The following is a 24,489-nucleotide window of genomic DNA, read 5'->3' on the forward strand; positions in this document are numbered from 1 at the left end:
GGAAATGGCAACCCACTCCAGTACTATTGCCTGGAAAATCCCATGGACAGAGGAGCCTGGTAGGCTACAGTCTATCGGTTTGCACAGAGTCGGACACAAGTGAGGGACTTCACTTTCACTTCATGGAAGAAAGTGAAGAAGAACTAAAGAGCCTCTTGATGAAAGTGAAAGAGGACAGTGAAAAAGTTGACTTGAAGCTCAACATTCAGAAAACTAAGATCATGGCATCGCGTCCCATCACTTCATGGCAAATAGACTGAGAAACAGTGGAAACAGTGGCAGACTTTATTTTTCTGGGCTCCAAAATCACTGCAGATGGTGACTGCAGCCATGAAATTAAAAGACGCTTACTCTTTGGAAGAAAAGTTATGACCAACCTAAACAGCATATTAAAAAACAGAGACATTACTTTGTCAACAAAGGTCCGTCTAGCCAAAGCTATGGTTTTTCCAGTGGTCATGTATGGATGTGAGAGATGGACTATAAAGAAAGCTGAGCATCAAAGAATTGATGTTTTTGAACTGTGGTGTTGGAGAAGACTCTTGAGAGTCCTTCGGATGGCAAGGAGATCCAACCAGTCCATCCTAAAGGTGATCAGTCCTGAATGTTCATTGGAAGGACTGATGTTGAAGCTGAAACTCCAATACTTTGGCCATCTGATGCGAAGAGCTGACTCAGTGGAAAGGACCCTGATGCTGGGAAAGATTGATGGTGGGAGGAGAAGGGGACAACAGAGGATGAGATGATTGGATGACATCACTGACTCAATGGACATGAGTTTGAGTAAACTCTGGGAGCTGGTGACGGACAGGGAGGCCTGGTGTGATGCAGTCCATGGGGTCACAAAGAGTTGGACACGACTGAGCGACTGAACTGAACTGAACTGATGTCACATCTTGGGTTTCCTAGGTGGCACTAATGGTAAAGAACTTGCTTGCCTATGCAGGAGTTGAAAGTGACACAGGTTCAATCCCTGGGTAGGGAAGTTCCCCTGGAGGAAGGCATGGCAACACACTCCAGTATTCCTGCCTGGAGAATCCCATGGACAGAGGAACCTGGTGGGCTATAGTCCATAGGGTTGCAGAGTCAGACACGACTGAAGTAACTTAGCAGGCAAGCACATGCCACATCTTGCCTTTCTAGAAATGAAGCAAACTCAGAGGAAAACAGAGATAGGAGAGAGATACAGATTGCCATTTGAGCTCATTTCTGTCCAGACTCGATCTTTTCGGACACTTAAGTGATCCCTTTTCCTCTGGGATAGTTTAAATGCTGTTCTTCGCATGCATGAATGTGAATGGTCAAAGTGAAAGTGCAAGTCACTCAGTCGCGTCCGACTCTCTGCGACCCCATAGACTACACAGTCCATGGAATTCTCCAGGCCAGACTACTAGAGTGGGTAACCTTTCCCTTCTCCAGGGGCCCTTCCCAACCCAGGAATCGAACCCAGGTCTCCCTCGCTGTAGGCGGATTCTTTACCAGCTGAGCCATAAGGCAATCCCAAGAATGCTGAAACTCCGGTCTAATCCCATGGAGTGAACGGTCTGTTCCCTGATGACTGCCCCATCTCTTCTCGGGCCGCATTCCCCCTTGTTCTCTCTACATGACAGTTTTTGGAACTTCTGTCAGTTCCTAGAAGAAGGCACATTCTTTTCTACCCAAGCGACTTTGTTCTTACTGTTTCCTTTCCTCCAGACTTCTCCAGGGCTCTTTCTCCACTTTCAGATCTCAAGTTCAGCACCGTCTCCGCAGAGGCTTTCCTCACTGTCCAGTACAGATGAAACACACAGCACATGTGCTCACTCACTGGCCTGTGAGTTCCCTGAGGGCAGTGGCCTCACATGACTTAGCATGGTTATTGCAATGCCTGGCACACAGTAAGTGTTACTGAAATATTGGTAGGCCAGTTCCTTGACTTGTTCTGCTTTCCCTGCTGCCTAGAACTCCCCTTCTTTATTGCTTTGCATAATTGACATCTTTTTTAAAAGTGCATTTGATTTTATTATTATAAATATTTATTTTTTTGGGCTGCACCCAGCCTTAGTAGCTGCATGCAGGATTTTTAGTTGCAGTATGGGGGATCTGGTTCCCTGACCAGGGATGGAACTCAGCACCCCTCTGCACTGGGAGTGTGGAGACTTAGCCACTGGACTACTAGGGAAGTCCCATAATTGACTTCTTATTTTAGTCTTACCTCAAATATCATCTTCTTCGAAAGCCTCCCCTGATCACAGACACTAAAATAGACATCCCCTTATCACAATCCTCTATCACATCACTCTGTTTTTATTCTTCATTAAACTTATACCCTAAGATTATCTTTTTAAATCTTTCATTTATTTACTGACTCATTTTCATTCTCCAACTAGAACATAAGCTCCATGAGGGCAGAGGTTGTGTTTGTCCCATTCAAAGCTTCATTCCCAGCACCTTCAGCAGTGCCAGGCTCACAAGCTCCCAATAAACATACTAACTGACTGACTGGATGAATGAAAGCCACGCACTACAGTTGGCAGTCATCTGTGGGCTCTTCACAACAACCTTGTTAATCTTGTTAATCTTCACAACGGCCTTGTGAAGTAAACACTATCCCACTGTTAGTCTCATATTATAGAGAAGAAAACTAAGTCTTATAGAGGCAAAGCAATTTGCCCTAGGTCTCATTATCAGTGATTTGAGAAGCTGGAATTCAAATCCAGATGTGCATGTTTTGCAGATGACAATTCATCCTCTACCACTTAAAATGTCTGTTTTATTATTCACAATGTGAGTTTGGAGATCAAATGGGATTCCTACTTCTCCCACCTCCCCCCTTGCCCATGGACCTTACCCTCCTCAGGAAGAGCCGCTGAGCAGCTGCAGCTCTGCACCCTCAGGTGCATGGGGTGGGGCCTGCCTTGGGGGATTCACCACATACCAGGAAGCAGCAGAGTGCATGTTATTTGTGGGGTTTCTACTCTAAAAGAGACAGCCAAGAAGTGGTTGGCCCAACTCACACCAGGACCTTTCCCCCAAATTCACGAATCTCATCAGGCTTTCTTCCCAAGGGGTGAGTGTCAGGGATGGGGAGGGTATGAGAGGTCTAGAGAGAAAGGCAGAACTATTTTCCTAATACTTCCAAGAGAACCAAAGTTTCTGTTTAACACAGAGAGAGGGAGAAAAATTGCCCTTCTCCAGCCCTCTGAAGAGACTTAACACGCACAGCCCTCTGTTATAAAAGAAAAACTTCCAACTTACAATGGAAGTTGGAGATGGGGTAAGGGGTGGAGGTGGGTGGGGTGGGTAGGACTATTATCTAGCAAGAATACACAGAACTGTAGAAAAAAGATCTTCATGACAAAGATAATCATGATGGTGTGATCACCCACCTAGAGCCAGACATCCTGGAATGTGAAGTCAAGTGGGCCTTAGGAAGCATCACTATGAACAAAGCTAGTGAAGGTGATGGAATTCCAGTTGAGCTATTTCAAATCCTAAAAGATGATGCTGTGAAAGTGCTGCACTCAATCAATATGCCAGCAAATTTGGAAAACTCAGCAGTGGCCATAGGACAGGAAAAGGTCAGTTTTCATTCCAATCCCTAAGAAAGGCAATGCCAAAGAATGCTCAGACTACCGCATAATTGCACTCCTCTCACAGGCTTGTAAATTAATGCTCAAAATTCTCCAAGCCAAGCTTCAACAATATGTGAACCGTAAACTTCCAGATGTTCAAGCTGATTTTAGAAAAGGCAGAGGAACCAGAGATCAAATTGCCAACATCCGCTGGATCATGGAAAAAGCAAGAGAGTTCCAGAAAAACATTAACTTCTGCTTTATTGACTATGCCAAAGCCTTTGAATGTGTCGATTACAATAAACTCTGGAAAATTCTGAAAGAAATGGGAATATCAGACCATCTGACCTGCCTCTTGAGAAATCTGTACGCAGGTCAGGAAGCAACAGTTAGAACTGGACATGGAACAACAGACTGGTTCCAAATAGGAAAAGGAGTACATCAAGGCTGTATATTTTCACCCTGCTTATTTAACTTATATGCAGAGTACATCGTGAGAAACTCTGGGCTGGAAGAAGCACAAGCTGGAATCAAGATTGCCAGGAGAAATATCAACAACCTCAGATATGCAGATGACACCACCCTTATGGCAGAAAGTGAAGAGGAACTAAAGAGCCTCTTGATGAAAGTGAAAGAGGACAGTGAAAAAGTTGGCTTAAAGCTCAACATTCAGAAAACTAAGATAATGGCATCCGTTCCCATCACTTCATGGCAAATAGGTGGGGAAACAGTGGAAACAGTGGCAGACTTTATTTTTTGAGGCTCCAAAATGACTGCAGATGGTGACTGCAGCCATGAAATTAAAAGACACTTACGCCTTGGAAGAAAAGTTATGACCAACCTAGACAGCATATTAAAAAGCAGAGACATTACTTTGCCAACAAAGGTCCGTCTAGTCAAGGCTATGGTTTTTCCAGTGGTCATGTATGGATGTGAGAGTTGGACTATCAAGAAAGCCGAGTGCCGAAGAATTGATGCTTTTGAACTGTGGTGTTGGAGAAGACTCTTGAGTCCCTTGGACTGCAAGGAGATCCAACCAGTGCATCCTAAAAGAGATCAGTCCTGGGTGTTCATTGAAAGGACTAATGTTAAAGCTGAAACTCCAATACTTTGGCCACCTGATGCGAAGAACTGACTCATTGGAAAAGACCCTGATGCTGGGAAAGATTGAAAGCGGGAGGAGAAGGGGACAACAGAGGATGAGATGATTGAATGGCATCACCAACTCAATGGACATGAGTTTGGGTAAACTCCGGGAGTGGTGATGGACAAGGAGGCCTGTTGTGCTGCAGTCCATGGAGTCGCAAAGAGTCAGACACGACTAAGCAACTGAACTGAACTGAAAAGTATCAAGGCTCTGGAGAAGGAAGTGGCAACCCATTCCAGTATTCCTGTCTGGAGAATCCCATGGGCAGAGGTGCCTGGCGGGCTACGGTCTATGGGGTCGCAAAGAGTCAGACACAATTGAATGATGAGCACATCAAGGCTCAGCTCAGTCAGCTAATGTAACAGTGTGTGTGCGTATGTGTGCACATGTGTGTTAAGTTGTTTCAGTTGTATCTGACTCTTTTGCAACCCCATGGAATGTAGCCCTTCAGACTCCTCTGGCCATGGGATTCTTTAGGCAATAATTACTGGAGTGGGTTGTCGTTTCCTTCTCCAGGAGATCTTCCTGACCTAGGGATCAAACCCACATTTCTTATGTCTCCTGCATTGGCAAGTGAGTTCTTTAACACTAGCACCACTTGGGAAGCCCAATATAACCGTATCACTTCTGAATATTGGCTTAGCACTTCTGTTCTACCTGTTGAGTTAAGTTGAAACCTCTTCTCTGGACAACTTTTCACCACTGGCTCCTCTGTAGTCTTATCTGCTCCTCTGGCACCTCCACAGCCAATATCCCTGGAGAAGCCATTGTGAACATCTTATAATTCTTCACCTCTCTGGGTTTTTGTAAATGTTATTTTTTTCCTCTACATGGCAGCTTCCTATTCTATATATCATATATGCTTTTGAGATTAGGTGACTGACCATGAGCAGTTTGAAGGCAGAATAAGTTGTACTCATCTCTGTATCCTTCGACCTCTTTGAGGGCCTGCCTTCAATGAGCATTGAAGTGTCAGCTCAAAGGCAACCTTTCTAGAATCTTTCCTGCTGCCCCTAGTTTGTGCTGGGAGGTCTCCTTCTTGCTGTTGAAGCACTTCAGCGTATTTCTATTTATTCTTTGAATGCTATACTTTAAGTGTTGTTTTTCTTCTTTTTTAAAATTTAGTTTTAATTGGAGGATAATTGCTTTACAATGTTGTGTTGGTTTCTGCTGTACAACAACGTGAATTAGCTATGAGTATCCTCATATCACCTCCCTTCTAAGCCTCCCATGCTCTGTGTCCGACTCCTCTAGGTCATCACAGGGCTTCCCAATGGCTATCTGTTTTACACAAGGTACTGTATATATGTCAAGCTACTCTCTTAATACATCCAACCCTCTCTTTCCTCTGCTATGTGTAAATCCATTCTCTATGTCTGTGTTCCTTTTTTTTTTTTCCAGATGAAAGGGGTGTGACTGGTACATCACTGCACCCCAGCGTTAAGCCATGGTACCTGGCACATAGTAGGTGCTTGATAAGTTAAATTTGAATGCAATGTCTTCTGAATCTCGAACATGGAAATCTCCATGCTAGGCACTATTAGAGGGACATAAAGTTGTGTCTCTGATCGTGGGGGTAGAATGAGACATGAAATGTTCACATATATGTTGTCCAAGGTACTATGAGATAACTTGAAGACAATGCTACAGAAAATTTAAAAGAGGGACACGTTTCGGACTTGTTTATGGTAAAAATTATTACACACCCTCCTTTCCCACTGGAACTGAACACATCTGTTGACTACTTTCTTAATGGGCTTAGAAGTGCCTTTTGTGTGTCCAGTGTGAAAGTAGGAGGGTCATAAATACTAAAGCAAGAAAATAACACCCAGGTGACAGGTGTGGAAGGGCCTTTGGTTTTGAGTTCAACAGCATCTGAGAAGTTTGACTTGGGGTCAAGGGTTGGGGTTACCCTCGAGATACAGTGGGCTTTAGAGTCTACACTGAATGGAAGCAGAGGGTGAGTCCAGGAAACAGCTGAGTTAAAGAGGTAGCCAAAATGGGTGCTTCCCAAGTTGCTTCGTTAGCCTCTGGGGCCAGGTCCACTGTCTGCTCCCAGGGCCTCCAGGGTTGCTGGGCACCTCCTGAGAGGAAGAGAAATTAAATACTCAGGAGTGCTGGAATGGGGGAGCAAGAAATCATCCAAACCAGAAAACAGGATAGCCAAATTATCTTCTTTCCTATTGGAAGCATCTGGTCTAACTTCTGATTTGTGCCTAGGAATTATCTGTCCAAGGCTTCATTACACGAGAGTGTTGACACTGCATAGTCCTATAGGATAAGGATCTCGCACCCAAGCATTGTGAATAGTGTAGAACAGAACACGAAGGTTAAGTAGGCTGGATATAATGAATTCTAACTCATCTGTGACGGTCCCTGATTCTGTTTCTGATTTTGCTGCTGCTGCTGCCAAGTCGCTTCAGTCGTGTTCGACTCTGTGCGACCCCACAGACAGAAGCCCACCAGGCTCCCCCGTCCCTGGGATTCTCCAGGCAAGAACACTGGAGTGGGTTGACATTTCCTTCTCCAATGCATGAAAGTGAAAAGTGAAAGTGAAGTCGCTCAGTCGTGTCCGACTCTTAGCGACCCCATGGACCACAGCCTACCAGGTTCCTCCATCCATGGGATTTTCCAGGCAAGAATACTGGAGTGGGGTGCCATTGCTAGGAGGCCTCAAAAAATCCAAAATAGGATTTTGTAGTATTCTATAAGATAGGGCATGGAAGAGCATGTTTGTTGTAGGGTTTAAACATAAAGGAGATAAGGGCTGGGAAGTGCCTCCTTGGTCTATATATAAATTAGGCCAGACTGACATCTCATTTTCTTTTTTTTCTTCTTTTTTTAAGTAATCAGAGAGGAAGTAGTGGAAGAGGAGAATATTGAACTTGAACAAATATTTTGGCTGGTCCAAATGCACCAGTCCTTTGGTCTCTTTCAAATTCATAATTTTCATTGCATCATTCATTTGGAATTAATCATGGTTTTGTGAGGTTTCAGAAACAGTTCCCTATTGCTTTTTATTATTTAACTCTCCACATCTGTGTCCTTGGTACTCTCGGATGTTAGCCACCAGAGGAAAGGGACTATGTCTTTTTGAAATTCGAGCCCCTTCAGCATCCAGCTCCTTGCCTTGCACGTAGTAGGTGCGTTAATAAATGCTTGTTAAAGAGTTAGGTCCTTAAGAGGAAAGTGAAGAGGAAATATTTCTCTCATGATGAGAGCGAATATTTCTCAACTTATTTCAGATATGAATCAGCTACTCAGCAAAAAATGCTTCCGTCTGCTCACCAGGTATAGAGAAATGCTTTGGCTGAGACTGAGAGACTGTCTCCAGAGGATAATAAAGTAGGAGGAGATCTGAAGACCCAGAACCACCACGAGGGGGCGGAGTCACAGAGAGTTGGAGAGTTTCTGTCCAATCACGAATCCTGCCCAGTTACTGAAGCCAGCCAGCCGAAGCAGCCGCGTGTTGCTTTAGGTGTCTCTGCCGGGGAAAAGCTGCAGATTCCAAGGACGACTCCAGCAATGGCCTTTGCAAATCTACGGAAAGTGCTTATCAGTGATAGCCTGGACCCTTGCTGCCGGAAGATCCTGCAAGATGGAGGGCTGCAGGTGGTGGAGAAGCAGAACCTGAGCAAAGAGGAGCTGATAGCCGAGCTGCAGGTTAGGCGAGCGTGAGAAAGACGAGGGCTGTGTGGCATCCTCCGTGGACAGTGGTTGACACACTCGGCCCAGCGCGCCCCACCCTCACCTCCCACCTGGTGTCCGTCTTGTGGGTCTCCCGAGTTTGGGGGCTGGGGAAGGTGGAGGGAGAAGGAGGGAGGAACCAACGTCTGCAAGCTGCAGGATGCAAACTTTCCGTTCAGTTTGCAACCGCGTGTTTCACGTTGGAACGTCTCCCGCCAACACTGCAATGTGCAGGCTGCCCGCGGGATGCCAGCGCGGCTCCCCGGGCCTTTGCGCGCAGCGGCCCTGGCAGCCCGGCGCCGTCTCTCCCGCCTCGCGCGGGGGTGCCGGGGGGAGGGGCGCCACAGTGGCTGCCCTGCTTGGAGCTCAGGGACCGGCGGGCCTTCCCTGGCCGGCCCAGCCCTGGCTCGCCCAGCCAAGTCCTGCCTTCCCTGGGGGACGCTGGCGGTGCCCAGCCTGTCCCGTGGCTGCTCCAGCAAGCTCCCCCAGAAGCCGCAGGGAAAGCGGCCGGACTGGGGCAGCAAACGCCATACCCGCCTTTAGTCTGATGCAAGACCGCGGAGAGTTTTCACCGCCCCTCGGCCGCCTGGGAGCGCTCGGAGGAAAGGGGCGGGTGATGCGGGGCGCCCGAGGTCCCAGCGCCGGCCGCGCGGCCGTGACCGCGGCTCCCGCAGTCCAGGCTTAGTCTCCGCCAGCGGTTTCGGCGGATGGCCTCACCTTTGGCCTCGGCGCGGCAAGGCATGGCCAGATCCGTGGGGAATCCGATCCCAAACGCTCCCAGGAAACGTGTGTTTCTTGGCAAATCTTTCTCGGGAGCGTATCACCGCCTGTAGTGTTAGATAATTAGTGCCGTCTACTTCGGATCTTTCTTTACCTTGTTTGTAAAATCCCTGCGAGATTTGGTAGCCTCGTCTAGGCTTATAACATTTATTTTGGGAACTCTTCACTCCCGTTACCGCGCTTCTTACTTCTGGACTGGCACCCAGCGCTCAGGTGACTCCACCCCACCCGTCCGGAAGTATTCTCCCTTGCCCCCCCGCAACTCCCACACCCGGCATTGTAGCCTCCCACCAACTTCAGCCAGACTCAGCGCGGATCCACCCCTCCATCCCTCACTCCTCCGAGAGTCCCTTAAATCAAACCACAGAGGTGGCAGCTGTTGCTCTAGCGGTGAGGCAATCACACGGTCTTCCTAACTGCCTTTGTATCTTCTGCTGGGTTTCTCCCTGGAACCCTTGTTGGCTCCGGCCCCATGGTACTGTATGCAGCCCCCATCCTATACTCAGAGAAGTTTCTGACTGGTTCCTATCTTCCAGAAGCTTGTCAGCTGGTTAGGGAGCCTGGTTAACAGACTGTGAAGCTAGTGACCAAATAACAAGTACTTGAGTGCTAAATGAGACCATCAGAAGCCTAAGCCTCTGCCTGCTCCACTGCTGCTCAAGTGGAGAGAAGAGGGTGATCAGCCTTGACCTGGTGGGAGCCAAGGACTCAGGAGCTGATCCTTGGAGCACCCTCAGAGTGAATGAGAGACCTCCTTTGTGCGGATGGTAGCAGTGGCTTTGGCTCTGGGCAATGGCCAGAAGGCAGTGTAGTGGTCTCTAGATCCTCACCTCCGTGAGATCACCTGGCTGGGAAGTGTGGATGGGACTCAGGGGCTTTCCAGCTTTCTTGTGGAAATGAAAATCCTGTACCCCTGGGGTAGGGTGGGATGAGGGAGTGGTAAGTAAGAGTGGAACTGACAAGAATGGGAGCCCTTGGTCACTAGTTGGAGGGTTCCAGGATGTTGGGAGGTTGCCTGGGAATCGGGGGCTGGGACTTAGAGGATGTTTTAAAGGCACTGCAGACTCCTGGCAGGAAGAGAGGTGTTTGTTGGCTACATTGTGGAGGGATTTGGGCATGCCCAGTTTTCATGTCTGTCTTTGTAAAAAAACACTAAGTTTGGAATATAGGTTAGTCTCCTTGGGCCAGTGAAGGGACCTCCTATCCAAGCTTCCTCTTGTTATTCTGAGTGTAGAGGTGTCTGGATTAGCGGCCCCTGGCCTCCCCTGTTTAAACCTTTTTCATACCGAAAGAAACTGGAGCATGTTGCCAGAACTGCGCCTGGCCTCCCTTCACACTCCTTGGTGTTCTGGGCAGGCACGGTTTGTTCTCTCTCACTCCGTGGTCAGGAAATACAATCACTCCTCAGAAGCATGCTTTTAGACTTGAGGCAAGTCACAGCTCATTAGTGGGTATTGAAGTCTGTTTAATGGGTCGTGATTAGCATTAAAAAGAAAAAAATAGTAAATATCAAAGAGCAATACTGATAGTAAGGCTGAATGTGTTTGTTACTGTGGACCTTAGTCAAAAGTTTGGAAAACACTGGCTTGAAATAATAAAGCTTCTTGTTGGAACTCAACAAAACTCTTATTTAAACTGTGTATTTAAACTGGGTATACCCCTCTTCTATCATCTTATACAAATCTAATAATAAACATTAAGTCTTACCACGTATCAGTGGTTTTAGACTTTGACCATGACCCACAGTAGGAAATTCACTTTACATCGTAACTCAGTATACACACACATGTGTGTACACGCATGCACTCAAGTTTCATGAAAGAAACACACACTATATGTGCTGTGTTCTGATATTTTCTTCTGTTTCATTAAATAACAATGCTGGTCAGAATCCACTAAACGCAGGCTGGTAATGCATTTAACTTTCTGAGGCACCTTTGTATCTTTATCTTTGAATTTTAAGAAAGCAAAAAAAGGGAATAAAGTTCCACGCAAGAGTCCATGCTTTGAAAGGCTCTTTTAAAATAGCACGTTTCCAGCCTTTACACTAGGGTTTGGTTTGCAAAGGTTACATAGCCATCTACTTAATGAGGATTACATGTATTGTGCCAAATAGAGCCTACCTGCATTCTCTGTAGCCAGGGGAACATAACCTGGAGACTTTCTTTGGTGTCCCCTATTATGTAAGTCCGGAGAAGGCAATGGCAAGCCACTCCAGTACTATTGCCTAGAAAATCCCATGGATGGAGGAGCCTGGTAGGCTGTAGTCCATGGGGTCGCTAAGGGTCGGACACGACTGAGCAACTTCACTTTCACTTTTTACTTTCACACATTGGAGAAGGAAATGGCAACCCACTCCAGTGTTCTTGCCTGAAGAATCCCAGGGACGGGGGAGCCTGGTGGGCTTCCGTCTATGTGGTCACACAGAGTCGGACACGACTGAAGTGACTTAGCAGCAGCAGCAGCAGCAGCATTATGTAAGTCAGCGCAAGTGTGTGTGTTTAGTTGTTTGGTCGTTCAGTTGAGGCAGGAGCAATGCTGAAATCACCCCCAAGGCGAAGCCTGTCCTCCTTGGGAAAGGAAGCATGTGTGAACTTGAGGAGCATGAATGGGTTTCCACTGCTGAGTTGGCATAGTTTGTCCGGAACAACCATAAATCCAGCAGAATAGGGTCCTGCTGTTTTCCAGCTCTGAGGCCACTGAGGGCCTGGGAGTAGGAAGGAAAGCCAAGTGCGGTGAATGCCTATTCCAGCCAGCTGTCACACACGGACACAGCACACACAGAACAGAGGACAGCAGACAGCAGAGTGGGTGTGGTGTTGAGATTCCCGTCGCAGGAGTGCCAGAGAGGACCTTGGGATGCTGCAGAAGTAAATTGTAACCACAGCGAACTTCTAAGAGGGTGTGGGCTGCACTTTGCAGAAGTAGAGGAGTGGTGGGGAGAGCAGGGAGCCACGTCTCAGAGGGATGGCAGGGTCCTGAGAGGGGGACAGTGCCTGGGAGTGCAGACTCTCAGTAAATGTGTGCAGATTGACTGAATCCTAATGTTTTTTGGGGGGAGAGCAACCACGTGTGGCTTGTGGGATCTTAGTTCCTTGACCAGGTATTGAACCTGGGCTCTTGGCAGTGGAAGTGCAGAGTCCTAACCACTGGACCCCCAGGGAATTCCCTTGAATGAATTAACTGATGCTGTTTGAATGAACAGGAACAGAGGTAGCTGAGGGTATAAGAGGCCTTGCAAGTTTGTGAACTCTGGCCACAGGGATGTCCAGATCGTGTGGGACCAGTGTCTGCTTAATGGGAGTCTGCAAAGGCAGATTCTCACTTGGGATGGGCGAGCTCTGCCTGTACATCTCAGCTGGTCTGACTGGAGGCTCTTAAGACCTCGTGACTTCAGAGAAAGCTGGGACACACCCTTTAGGGACTGTAGGATAAATCTCCATAAGGGAGATTCTTCCACAGAGAGAGGCTCTGCTTGTTAAAAACTCCGTGCTGTTTCTCTGCTTGTCCTTGGAGTCTGCAGCGATGGGGTGGACTCCTGGGGAGTCTATATGCTCTTCTGCAGCCAGTCTGCCCTGTGGGGAAGATTCTCAGGGTTTGGGGAAGGGCTGGCCGCTTTGGAGAGTATTCGAGGAGCATTCTATCTCAGAACCACAGACACGAAAGGGTGTGGAGTGCTGGTGAAGGGTCCTCAATGCAGCCTTCTCTGGTCTGGCAGAGCTCCAGCCAGTGAGCGTGCTTGAAACAGTCACACCTCCAAAGAAGTAGTTTTTCAGCCTTTTCTAAAGAATCATCCCAGTGTTGAGAAGCCCTCCAGATCTAAGTAGACAGCAGAGTAAGCTCCTTTTCTCCTCTCCCTTCCGTGAAGGGAAAAGAACCCTCTGTTCTCCCTGCATGTAACTTGTCCAAACTCGTTCCTAGGCTCTGGACTTGCGCACAGTAAGCACAGTGTGGGCCCTTGCCCTAGAAGCCAGATGCTGATAGCCCCTCTTTGTCTTTGGAATCCATGTGGTGGGAAGGGAAGAGAGAAGGTTCTCATGGGGTCCAGCTGGGTGCCCCACTGGGGAAATGCAGGGCGAGTTACAGGTTTCAGATCAGTTGTCTATCCCAATGCTCTTGTGTTACAGGAGGAGACCAGGGGTGGGGGTGACATAACTTGGCACAGTGACCCACCGTGCCATTGGCAGCACAGGGCCTAGAGCCCCAGCCTCCTGGTTCCCAGCTTGCTGTTTATGCAGACACGCTTGCAGCTTGCTCATCAACCAAACCTGGGACAGCCAGCCTTGGGCAGAGTGTGCATTTGCTCTCCTGCTCCATTTCCTGGGCCTCCTCGGTGAGTATTTGGCACAGCATCCTTATTCTGCAGAAGATACCATCAGATGCTGGACAAGCCTAAGGAAGGATGATTGTTGCCGGGTCTGGCTTAGCCCAGGTAAAATGGCTGTGATGAATCTGACAAGTCTGATTTTTCACATAGGTTTCAGTTCAGTTCAGTTCAGTCGCTCAGTCGTGTCTGACTCTTTGCGACCCCATGAATCACAGCACGCCAGGCCTCCCTGTCCATCACCAACTCCCGGAATTCACTCAAACTCATGTCCACAGAGTCGGTGATGCCATCCAGCCATCTCATTCTCTGTCGTCCCCTTCTCCTCCTGCCCCCAACCTTTCCTAGCATCAGAGTCTTTTCCAGTGAGTCAACTCGTTGCATGAGGTGGCCAGAGTATTGGAGTTTCGGCTTTAGCATCAGTCCTTCCAATGAACACCCAGGATTGATCTCCTTTAGGATGGACTGGTTGGATCTCCTTGCAGTATAAGGGCACCTACCGACCTGGGGAATTCCTCATTCAGTATCCTATCATTTTGCCCTTTGTTACTGTTCATGGGGTTCTCAAGGCAAGTATACTGAAGTGGTTTGCCATTCCCTTCTCCAGTGGACCACATTCGGCTGTGGTCCATGTGATCAGATCGGCTAGTTTCCTGTGATTATGATTTCAGTGTGTCTGCCCTCTGATGCCCCCTCGCAATACCTACCATCTTATTTGGGTTTCTCTTACCTTGGGCGTGGGATATCTCTTCACAGCTGCTCCAAGAAAGCGCAGCCGCTGCACCTTATCTTGGACAAGGGGTCTCTCGGCCCTCCTGCGCCCGCGCAGCCACTGCCTATTGGACGTGGGGCAGCTCCTCTTGGCTGCCGGCCCTGGCCTCAGGCGTAGGTTTAGTTTTAGTCTAATATTGCCTGGTTTTCTGAGCAACCGTGAACCAGCTTAATGGTTTTCTCCCCATCCCTTTACTGTGGTTTCTGTTTTAGGAAATGTTTTTCTTTTAATACTTTGCCTTTTATTAACTTCACTTAGTCATTCAGCCTACCAACATTTATTGAATGCCTTCTGTGTACCAGGCATAGGGGCTCACAAAGTAGAATCTGATCCCACCTCACCCCTTCAGTAGCTCCGTGTCTGGTGAAGGACGTGATGTCTCTTGAGCAGGGGCAGATATCGTGCCAGGGGTTAAACCTGTCCTACCTCATTTCTTCCTCACACACCTGAGGAGGCCGAAGCGCAGAGTCTTAGCTTGTCAGGGCTGGAGCTTGGATTTGGACCCAAGCCTGACTGTTGGCGAAGGCTTTCAGAGGTGCGTGCGCATACACACGCCTTCCTTTGCTTGACTGTATCCAGCGTCAGCCAGCCTGCAGGGACTCCCACCTTGGACAGAGAGGCTACACAAAGACCCACTCTGTGGATCCAGGTGTTTCTTTCTCTGCCTCAGGACTGTGAAGGCCTTATTGTCCGCTCGGCCACCAAGGTGACCTCTGACATCATCAACGCGGCAGAGAAGCTGCAGGTGGTGGGCAGGGCTGGCACAGGCGTGGACAACGTGGATCTGGAGGCCGCGACCAGAAAGGGCATCCTGGTCATGAAGTAAGTGGTGGAGGTGGTGGGAGTGAGGGTGGAGACTGACCGCGTGGAGGGAGGAGATGGCTGTAGAGTCAGGAGGGAGCCCAGGAGGCTGCCTGCTCCAGGCTGAGAACAGATGGGGTGAGGGCGGGGCGGAGCTCAGGGTTTAGTGGTTCCCCGGGTTTCTGACACGGAAGCTGTCTTGGTAATCTCAAAATGCTTCACAAACTCACCCCACAGATGCTTGCACGCCTGCAGCCTGGTAGAGGAATCAGAAGAACCTTAGTGGATTTGTCTCGGTCTCGGCTGCAGCCATGCCCCTCCCCCTCTGCGGTTCCCTATGGAGCCCGGTTCTGCAGGCTCCGCTTGATGCAGCACAGCCTTTGCCAGTAGACAAGACTTGCCCACTCTTTCTCTTCCTCTCTTCCCTGTGCTCTTCTGGAAAGGGACCCCAGTTTCTCTTTCAGACTCCAGGGCCAAGAAGGAAGGGGTCCTCCTCAGAGCTGTTTTGTGCAGAAACTCGTGGCAAAGGTCATGGCAGCATGCCAGTGCTAGGCAACCCTTATTTCCAGCACCACTCTGACATAAGATGGAGTGGCAAGGTTATCTCTGTCCACTTCTTCATCCTCCATTGTTTCTCTTCCCTCGGGAGCCTCATCATCGTCAAGACCTTCCCCTCCCTCCTCTCCACTTCCCTCTGTAGGGCAGGGGTTAACTGACCTGGTTATCGGCATGAGGTCAGTATCCAACAGAAGCGATGTTAACCTGTAGCATCCTCCGGGCTTCCCAGGTGACTCACTGGTAAAGAATCCACCTGCCAGTGCAGGAGATGTGGCTTCGACCCCTGGGTTGGGAAGATCCCCAGGAGGAGGAAATGGCAACCCACTCCAGTATTCTTGCCTGGAAAATCCAATGGACAGGAGCCTGGAGGGCTACAGTCTGTGGGGTCACAAAGAGTTGGACATGACTGAGTGACCAAGGACACACATGCAACCCATCCTTCAGTCTTGCCCTGGATCCAGAAGCACCAGCCCCCTGGCCCCAGCACCTCCTCCCATATCCTGTGTAGTCTGGTCATTAGCTGGGGGTGACAGGAAACCAGGTGTTCTTAGAAAGACAGACTCTAAGAATCCTTTTATCTTGATTTAAAAATTTTTTAAAAATAGAGTCTCTTGACCTTTTTTCTCCGTATAACCTTCATTTCCAGAGAAGAAAAGACCCAGTAGAGGGCATAAAGGATAAACCTGTGTTAATATTCTAAAAACAGTAAGGAAAATCTTTTGAGAAAAGAAAAATAGTTTCATAGGTTTTATCTCTATCTTCCTTTCTGCAAGATGGGTAGAATCAACATTGCCCTTTGATTTATTATGTGAGGAAGCTTTCTCAGTGCAAAACTTGTGGAGAAATAGGAGGCGAAGCCCAACAGGAGGAGATAGAAATATTAGCTTTGTTCCTAATAAGAGACAGGTTGGGCAACTTGATAAAAGTCTGTGGTCAAAGGGCTACCCTCTGCCTCTGTCACAGGTACAGATATGTGATGTTACCACCACAGTGTAAATCAACTGTTCTCCAATAAAATAAAAGCTTGATGGCATGGAGCAGCAGAGATTTGTGCTTTCTGTATACAGGTAGATCCTGAAATAAGAGGAGTCAGATAAGGGTTGAGCCACACACATTTCTCCCCATCTAATGAGATGCTTCTCTGCCTTGGGAGAAGTAAGTCTGGGTAGAGAGAGGCCAGGTGTGTTTCTCAAATGGGGGTCCCTCTGCAGGAAAACATAAAGCCGGAGCAAAAGGGTTTTCTTCCAACTTTGGGTTTAGGACAGGAGTACATCACAGAACTCAGGGCTGGTGGCATGGGGTTGGGGGTTTGCCTTAAGAACAAGTACTGCTCAAAATGTTGGACAGAATGTAGAAAGATGGGAACACTTAGATACTGTTCTTGGGGATGTAAATTGGTATAGCCACAGTGAAGAACAATATGGATCTTCCTCAAAAAACTGAAAATAGGCCTACCACATGACCCAGCCTCACTCCTAGGTATATTGGGAAAAAAAGACAAAAATGCTAATTTGAAAAGATACATGTACCCCAGTGCTCATAGCAGCATTATTTCAATTGTCAAGATGCAGAAGCAACCTAAGTGTCCATGGACAGATGAATGGATAAAGAAGATGTGACATACACACACACACACACAATGTAATGCTGTTGTTTAGTCTCTAAATCGTATCTGACTCTTTGTGATGCCATGGACTGTAGCCCGCCAGGCTCCTGTGTCCATGGGATTCTCTAGGCAAGCATACTGGAGTGGGTTGCCACTTCTTACTCCGGGGGATCTTCCCAACCCAGGGATTGAACCCATGTCTTCTGCATTGGCATGTGGATTCTCTACCACTGAGTCATTCTGGGAAGCCCATATAATAGAATATTAGCCATAAAAAGAATGAAATTTCGCCATTTGTAGCAGCCTGGATGGTTTTGGAGGGCGTGAGGAAATAAATCGGAATAAGACAAATACTGTGTGATATCACATGTAAGGAACCTAAGACATATAGCAGACTAGTGAATATAACAGAAAAGAAACAGACTTGGTGATGCAGAGAGCAGCCTAGTGGTTCCCGGTGGGAGGGAGGGGCAGCGTAGGGACATGGAGTTAAGACGCACAAACTGTCAGGTGTAAAATAAGCTACAGGGATATATTGTGCCACATGGAGACTAGCGACAGTGTTTTATAATAGGTGTGAATGGAGTGTAACCTTGAAACATCGTAAATCACTATATTGTACACGCTTAACATATAATATTCAGCTAATCTTCAATTTTTAAAAATGTAAAGAAATAACCCATAAAGGTAAACAAGAGAAATACAGAGCTGGTAAGCTCATGGAGCAGGAGCGCAAGCTCGGGGAGCCCTGGAGGCTTCGCACAGGGACAGGAGTGGGAATCCTGGTCTGGCTGACAGATGACCGCCCTCTTTTTCCACGCCTAGTACCCCCAGTGGGAATAGCCTCAGCGCTGCGGAGCTCACCTGTGGAATGATCATGTGTCTCGCCAGGTGAGTGAGTCCCTAACTTCCGAGGAGAGTTACTCTCTGTGGTCTGTCAGGTGTTATGACTCCCTGAGCAAACTGGCGGAGAAGGCAATGGCACGCCACTCCAGTGCTCTTGCCTAGAAAATCGCATGGACAGAGGAGCCTGGTGGGCTGCAGTCCATGGGGTCGCGAAGAGTCAGACATGACTGAGCGACTTCACTTTCACTTTTCACTTTCATGCATTGGAGAAGGAAATGGCAGCCCACCCCAGTGTTCTTGCCTGGAGAAGCCCAGGGACGGGGGAGCCTGGTGGGCTGCTGTCTATGGGGTCGAACAGAGTCGAACACAACTGAAGCGACTTAGCTGCAGCAGCAGCAGCAAGCAAACTGACCCAGAGAAACTCAGGAACACTTCAGCCTGGTGACGTGCACGCTGCTAAGAACCTTCAAGGCTGTCAGCCTCGACTGATCACTCGTTACCCTGGTTCTCACGCTCATTCCCTGGGAGCAGGCCCATTGAGAAAATAAGGGTGATCCTCTCTTTGTTCTTACTTACTTCCTCTCTCCACACACATCCCCTGCGCCGGTCACAGGGGTAGGTGTCCACACACACACGAAGCCTTCTCTGATCTTGGAAGCCTCACAAATGCTGTTTCTGCTGCCTGGGTATCCGTCCCTGCCATTTCTTTCTTTAACTCTTAAAACTGTTCTTCAAGGTTAAGCTCGAGTGTTAATTCATCCAAAAGCTCTCTCTGGATTCCCCAGCCAGGCCGATTCTCCTGGGGCTTACCTCTGTCACTGTCCTTGCAGATCTATATGTAAGAGAATGGAATAGGAAGCTTCCCTGGGATCCCTGGGACCCTGACCTGTGGGTTCATAACACAAGAGATCTCAAAGGGTCAAATCTCTTAAAGAGAGGGGACAACCTAAGGGACCAATGAATATTGCACAGATGTACACGAGTCTTACTGTGTTGGGTGGTATAGTGACTATCTGAGCTCCTGCTATTGAACAGGTGGTAGGTCATTAGGAAGGACAGGAAGCCAGTGGATGGGCAGAAAGATGCTCTGGGTCCCTTCTCAGGTCCATGGATCCTTAAACCAGGGAACCCAGGCAGCCAGGACCCCTTACTTCTCTACTCAGGCCTGAAACCTTCTGGGCCTGAGAAATGATTCTTTCCGCTTCTCAAGACCTGTGAGAGGGTCTGAGGGCATTCGCCTTTGCTCTAACTCTTCCCCAAGATTTCTACCTGAGATCTTAGGTCTTCACTGATACTCACCGGTCAGTGAAGACGAAAGGAGGTTGGAAAAAGGGAGGAATAGGCAGAATTGCCCAGCAGAAGGGACCCGGTCCGGAAGGGGCCCCTGCAGTGGCTGTTTGGATCTCCCAGAACATCTAGAGAAGTATTGAGGCCTGATGCCCTGGTGTCACGTGTGCTACTAAATTCAGTGGTGTTTGTTTGTGTTTTTGAGGCATGAGGGAAGGATCCCAATGCAGCTTTCTAATTCTCTCACATTTTTTTTTTCTGAAGGTGATGTTCCCTTGGGAGTCAAGAATAGTTTTCCTCCTATTCCACAACCAACTTAACTTAAAGAAATTGGCAAAGTGGTATGATTTAGATTCCCAACCACTCATCATGACCTCACTCATCAGAGATGCATCAAAACTAATAAGGGAGCACCCTGTAAGAAGGAATCACCAGTCTCATAACTCACTGTGCGCTGGTTTAGTCAGTCTGCTTTCCCAGCCAGGCAGCAGTAGAAGGGTGGGGATTGGTTGGCAGTGAAGTTGAGACACTGGGCAATATGGGTGGGGAGCAAGACGGGATGGGGCTTTTTCTGGGGGACTTCGACTAGATGTCTGGTCCTGAGGTGCTGGGGAAGAGCAAGGACCTGGAAAGACAGTGAGGAGAATGGAGCAAAGGTCGACTTCGCTGTTCTGCCTGTTTTCCTTCCTCTTGTAAGTCAGGTCGGCCTCCATTGAGTTCTCGGGAGGTCTTCTGCCCACATGTGGCCCTCCTCACACTGGCCTGCTGAGGACCCCACAGGGTTAAAACCTGGGAAGACACCATGGCCAGCTGGGTGGGGCACCCAGAGGGAGGGTGTGGGGCTTTCCCATGCCCTGTGGTGCCACACGCGCACCTCAGACAGCACCGTGCAGCCAGGTGGGCAGAGGTCGGGGGGCGGGAGGACAGGGGAGGCGGATGGGGGCTCTGTGTCACTTGGTCAGGTTTGATCAGTCTGGCTTTGCTTCCTCGAGGCAAGGCATTGTCCTCAGTGAAGTGAGGACGTTGTCCTTCTTGAAGTGAGGCCTGATGGGCCAGAGCCGTGAGACGGGGCTTCTTCCGTGAGCTTTGTTGAGCTCGCCCATGAGTTCGCGGGGCTGTGGCAGTCGGACAGGTTCTCCGTCAACCTCACCCTCAGATGGGAGTGTGCGCCTGGTAGCGTGAAGCCAGGAAAGGAAGCTTTCAATCAGAACTCAGGGAAGTGGAAATATGGGAACAGTTATCTTGGAATCTCTGTTTTCTCTCTCGCACATGCTGACACCCACACACCACTGAATTTTATGGCCAGCAGGAAAGCCTGCATTGAAATACTTAGGAGGCTGACTGGTGGGGATGCCTTCCTTGGCTTTGAATTCATTCTGGTACTTCTGGCTGAGTGATGCTGGGCAAGGTGTTTAACCCCCAGTGCCTGCAATCTCCCCCTACCCCCGCCATGCAGTTATTGTGAGCATCAAATGAGCTGATATTTAAACATTGCTTCTTATCTCTTCCTTTCTCACTTCCGGAAGAGCCTGGAGGACCGTGATCCACATAACACATCTTGCCTCTGATTTCTCACATTGCCCTAACTTCCTTTGTCCCCTCTGAAAAACACATGGAGACTCAGACCTCCATGTTGGCTGATAGGAGGAGATAGGCTGTGGAGCTTGTGGGTGTGTGTGTGTGTGTGTGTGCGTGTCTGTGCACATGTGTGTTTGTGTGTGTGTGTGTGTGTGTGTGTGTGCTGAGACAGGAGGTGCTATGGTTGTTGGAAGTGTCCAGACTATAGCACCTGCTCACCCTAGTGTAGTCTAACTCTCAAGGGAGAATAAGTATTCAGCTATCCCCTGATATAGTGGAAGGTGTCATAGGTTGTAGCTCTGAATGAAATAAGAAAATGGAAATCTTTGGCTTCTGGACCATTTGGCGTTGTTAAAATCCCCCAATACACCATTTCATTATCTCTACAAATGCTGGAGGATTAGCTTTTGCTTTTTACATGCCCAGAGTCACTGAGGCCAGTATTCAAGCAGCTGAGATGGACTCAGAACCTCCTCCCAGACATTTGGCTGGAGACAATCCCAGGGCTCCAAGCCAGGTCTTGTCAAGGGATCCTCCTGCTGCACCCCTTTGTCCATCCTGGGTATTTCTGAACCTGAGCCCCCAGACCTAGCTTGAGCTTGTCTTCCTCAGGGGATGCCTGGCAGATGCAGTGGCTGTGCAGCCTTCACACTGCGCCTCCTTCCTGGGCTGGTGGGGTCTGGGTGGGCCTGCTGAATGTGTCTGTGCTTGCAGGCAGATTCCTCAGGCAGCGGCATCCATGAAGAACGGCAAGTGGGAGCGGAAGAGGGTAAGCGGCTGGCCTTGCCTCACCCTGCCTGGCTCGGTGTCCACGGTCTACTGCAGGCGCTGACTTCGGCTTCTTTCCCTGTTTGCAGTTCATGGGAACCGAGCTGAATGGAAAGGTCCTAGGAATTCTTGGCCTGGGCAGAATTGGGAAAGAGGTGGCCACCCGGATGCAGTCCTTTGGGATGAAGGTAAGAAGTCACCAGACCTCTTTGATGTGGGGCTTCCTGTGGCAATTTTGGAAGAGGCAGGTTTGCTTGAGAGAAGCTGAAGGCTTTGTCCTAGGAAAATCTGATGCCCCCTTTAGAGCCCCTGAGTAAATGGACAGTAAAGCCAGGGAGGGAGGGGACATGGGCCCACCGACCTAGACCCTTGAACCCAGCATCTGGGAATACTTGCTGGAGAGCCTTCAGCTCTGGGATGAGTAATTGCCCTGAGTCCCCATGAAGCAGAGAGGATTCTTATCCTGCCTGTCCTTTCCTCCCCTTCTGTAAGGGCCTCCTTCTTTTGCTGCTTCTGTCTCCTGTGATAATTCAGAAAACAGGAGCAAATTTGTAACCTTGCAGCAGAGCCATTGCTGTCCATCTTCTAACTCCCCTCCATAGTCCAGAAGAGATTGAAAGGTGCTTGCCTATACACTGTGAGGGACTTCCCTGGTGGCTCAGATGGTAAAGAATCTGCCTGCAACGCCAGAGACCTGGGTTCAATCCCTGGGGCAGGAAGATCCCCTGGAGAAGGGAATGGCAACCCATTCCAGTATTCTTGCCTGAGAAGTCACACGGACAGAGGAGCCTGGCGGGCTACAGTCCAGGGGGTCAGAAAGAGTTGGACACAACTGACCAACTCACACTTCCACTTTCATACACTGTGAAAAGATCATAGAGCCCACAGTGGCTGGGAAAACTGACACATTTCTCAGGAATCTTCCCTGACCCCACCGCCCACCAAGGCTCTGTCTTATCCTGTGCTTGGAGCTCAGTAGTTCTGGTTGAGGGAGGGTTGTCATCAGAAGCAGTGCCGCTCCCCGGCCCCCACCCCGGGGACCCATCCAGAAGACCGTGCCACGAGAGAGGAGACCCACAGGGTGCCCAAGTGGGCGAGAGAGGTGTGGCAGCTAGGCGGGCATCTCCATGTGTAATGTGGCTGTGGAGAGAGGGATTGTGGGTTCAAACTATAGCCAGGAAATGTTAAGGGAGATGGTTTTGAAAATCAGATTATTTCAGGTCTAGAAACATTTACATAAAGCTGTATGGAATTTTCCCTTTTTCCCTTGCTCCTTCCTTTCTGTATGTGCTTCTCACTTTGCATTAGGAGAGACCTTATAGATTAACCCTTAATTTTATATCTGAATTTTGCAAGTTCCTGCTAAGGGCTCATAGCAAATGGATGGTGAGCAAGGACCAGGTGGGCACCCTTTGTACCACAATCTGCGTCTTCTCTACGTACCATGCTGGCTGAAGTCAGCCAGGCGTCTCTGCTAAGCTTTAGCTCCAGGAAGGAGAGGTACCTTTTTCTGGCTCCCTATGAGAGGGGGCACGGCCCAGCAGGATCCATTGATCATGGAAGCAGACCAAAGCCATGTCCCTTGTGCAAGCTACAGGGAGCACTCTCTCCTTTCTCCTTGTTTGTGAGGGCTCAGGGTAAAGGTTCAGCTCCTGGTAAATTCTGATCATCTAAAAGCAGGGGTCAGAGGTTCAGTAAAACTCAGGGCACCTGTAGCCGAACACGTGAGTGCTTCACTGATGCTGTGGTGACTCTGGGATGGTTGCCAGACCCAGCGGTCATTCTGTCACATGCACTCCCCTCCCGTAGGGCACCACAGTACCCTGGGCTCTTCTAGCTTGGCAACACTCATTGTCAAGGACGTGAGACTTTTGTGGTGACTTAAGCCAGGCAAAAAACCCTACCCTGTTTCCTGAATAATTGAAGTGATTGGTAAGCTTGTCCGTTCTTTTGGCATGCATGCGTGCTCAGTCGCTCAGTTGCATTGGACTGTTTGTGACTCCATGGACTGTAGCTCACCAGACTCCTCTGTCCATGGGATTTCTCAGGTAAGAATACTGGACTGGGTTGCCATTTCCTCCTCCATGGGATCTTCCCTACCCAGGGATAGAACCCCACCTTGGCAGGTGGATTCTTTACCACTGAACCACCTGTGACGCCATCTTGTTTCCTGAATAATTGAAGTGATTGGTAAGCTTGTCTGTTCCTTTGGCAGCACTCAGCCACTTAACTGCAGCCCCGGCTGCTTCCCAGAGGCACAGAGGGATACAGGACCTTGAGAATCAGCAGCAGGCATGAGATGTCTGGACCCTGCTTATGAGTGCTCATCTGTGTCTCTGGGCATAGCGCATACCACATGCCCACATGCTCTGTTCCCAGCGTGGTTTTGAGGGTGTGGGTACCTTTTTTGTGTTGCAACATCTATCTGCTTCGCTGGGGGGTTCAGTCCAGAAGTCTCTGGAGGGTCACTGGACTGTTTTGCTTCTGGTACATGTTCTTTGTAAACCTGAAGCACACCTTGAAATGTACCCCCCACCCCACATACACCCCAGCCCCTCAGGAGCAGCCTGGCTCTGGTTCTCTCCCACTGGCCCAAGTGACCTCTTTTTGTACTCAGCAGCTCACTTTGATCCAGCTCCCTAACAGGTTTCTGGGTCTGACACATTTTGAATCATATCTCAGTGCAGAGAAATCCTTGACCTGCATCATTTGGACCTTGGTTGATGTTTGAGAAGTTGCGGAGAGCAAGATTTTCTAAAGGCCAAGGAAGGAAGATTCTTG

At 49.0% G+C, this 24,489-nt stretch overlaps 1 protein-coding gene across 1 annotated transcript in view; it reads left to right on the plus strand.

Annotated features, from left to right (window-relative positions):
• The first annotated feature begins 8,136 nt into the window (after positions 1 to 8,136).
• The window catches only part of PHGDH (phosphoglycerate dehydrogenase), a 31,966-nt gene continuing 15,613 nt past the window's right edge, over positions 8,137 to 24,489 (plus strand). The window contains exons 1-5 of the mRNA XM_055402848.2: positions 8,137 to 8,364; positions 14,935 to 15,086; positions 18,055 to 18,120; positions 21,655 to 21,709; positions 21,798 to 21,896. Coding sequence (XP_055258823.2) covers positions 8,227 to 8,364; positions 14,935 to 15,086; positions 18,055 to 18,120; positions 21,655 to 21,709; positions 21,798 to 21,896 — 510 coding nt within the window. The 5' untranslated portion in view covers positions 8,137 to 8,226. The remainder of the gene's footprint in view (positions 8,365 to 14,934; positions 15,087 to 18,054; positions 18,121 to 21,654; positions 21,710 to 21,797; positions 21,897 to 24,489) is intronic.

This window comes from Moschus berezovskii, chromosome 4 (assembly GCF_049115385.1).
Source record: "Moschus berezovskii isolate FMDL1 chromosome 4, NW_MosBer_1.0, whole genome shotgun sequence".
In the NCBI taxonomy this organism is placed as follows: Eukaryota; Metazoa; Chordata; class Mammalia; order Artiodactyla; family Moschidae; genus Moschus; species Moschus berezovskii.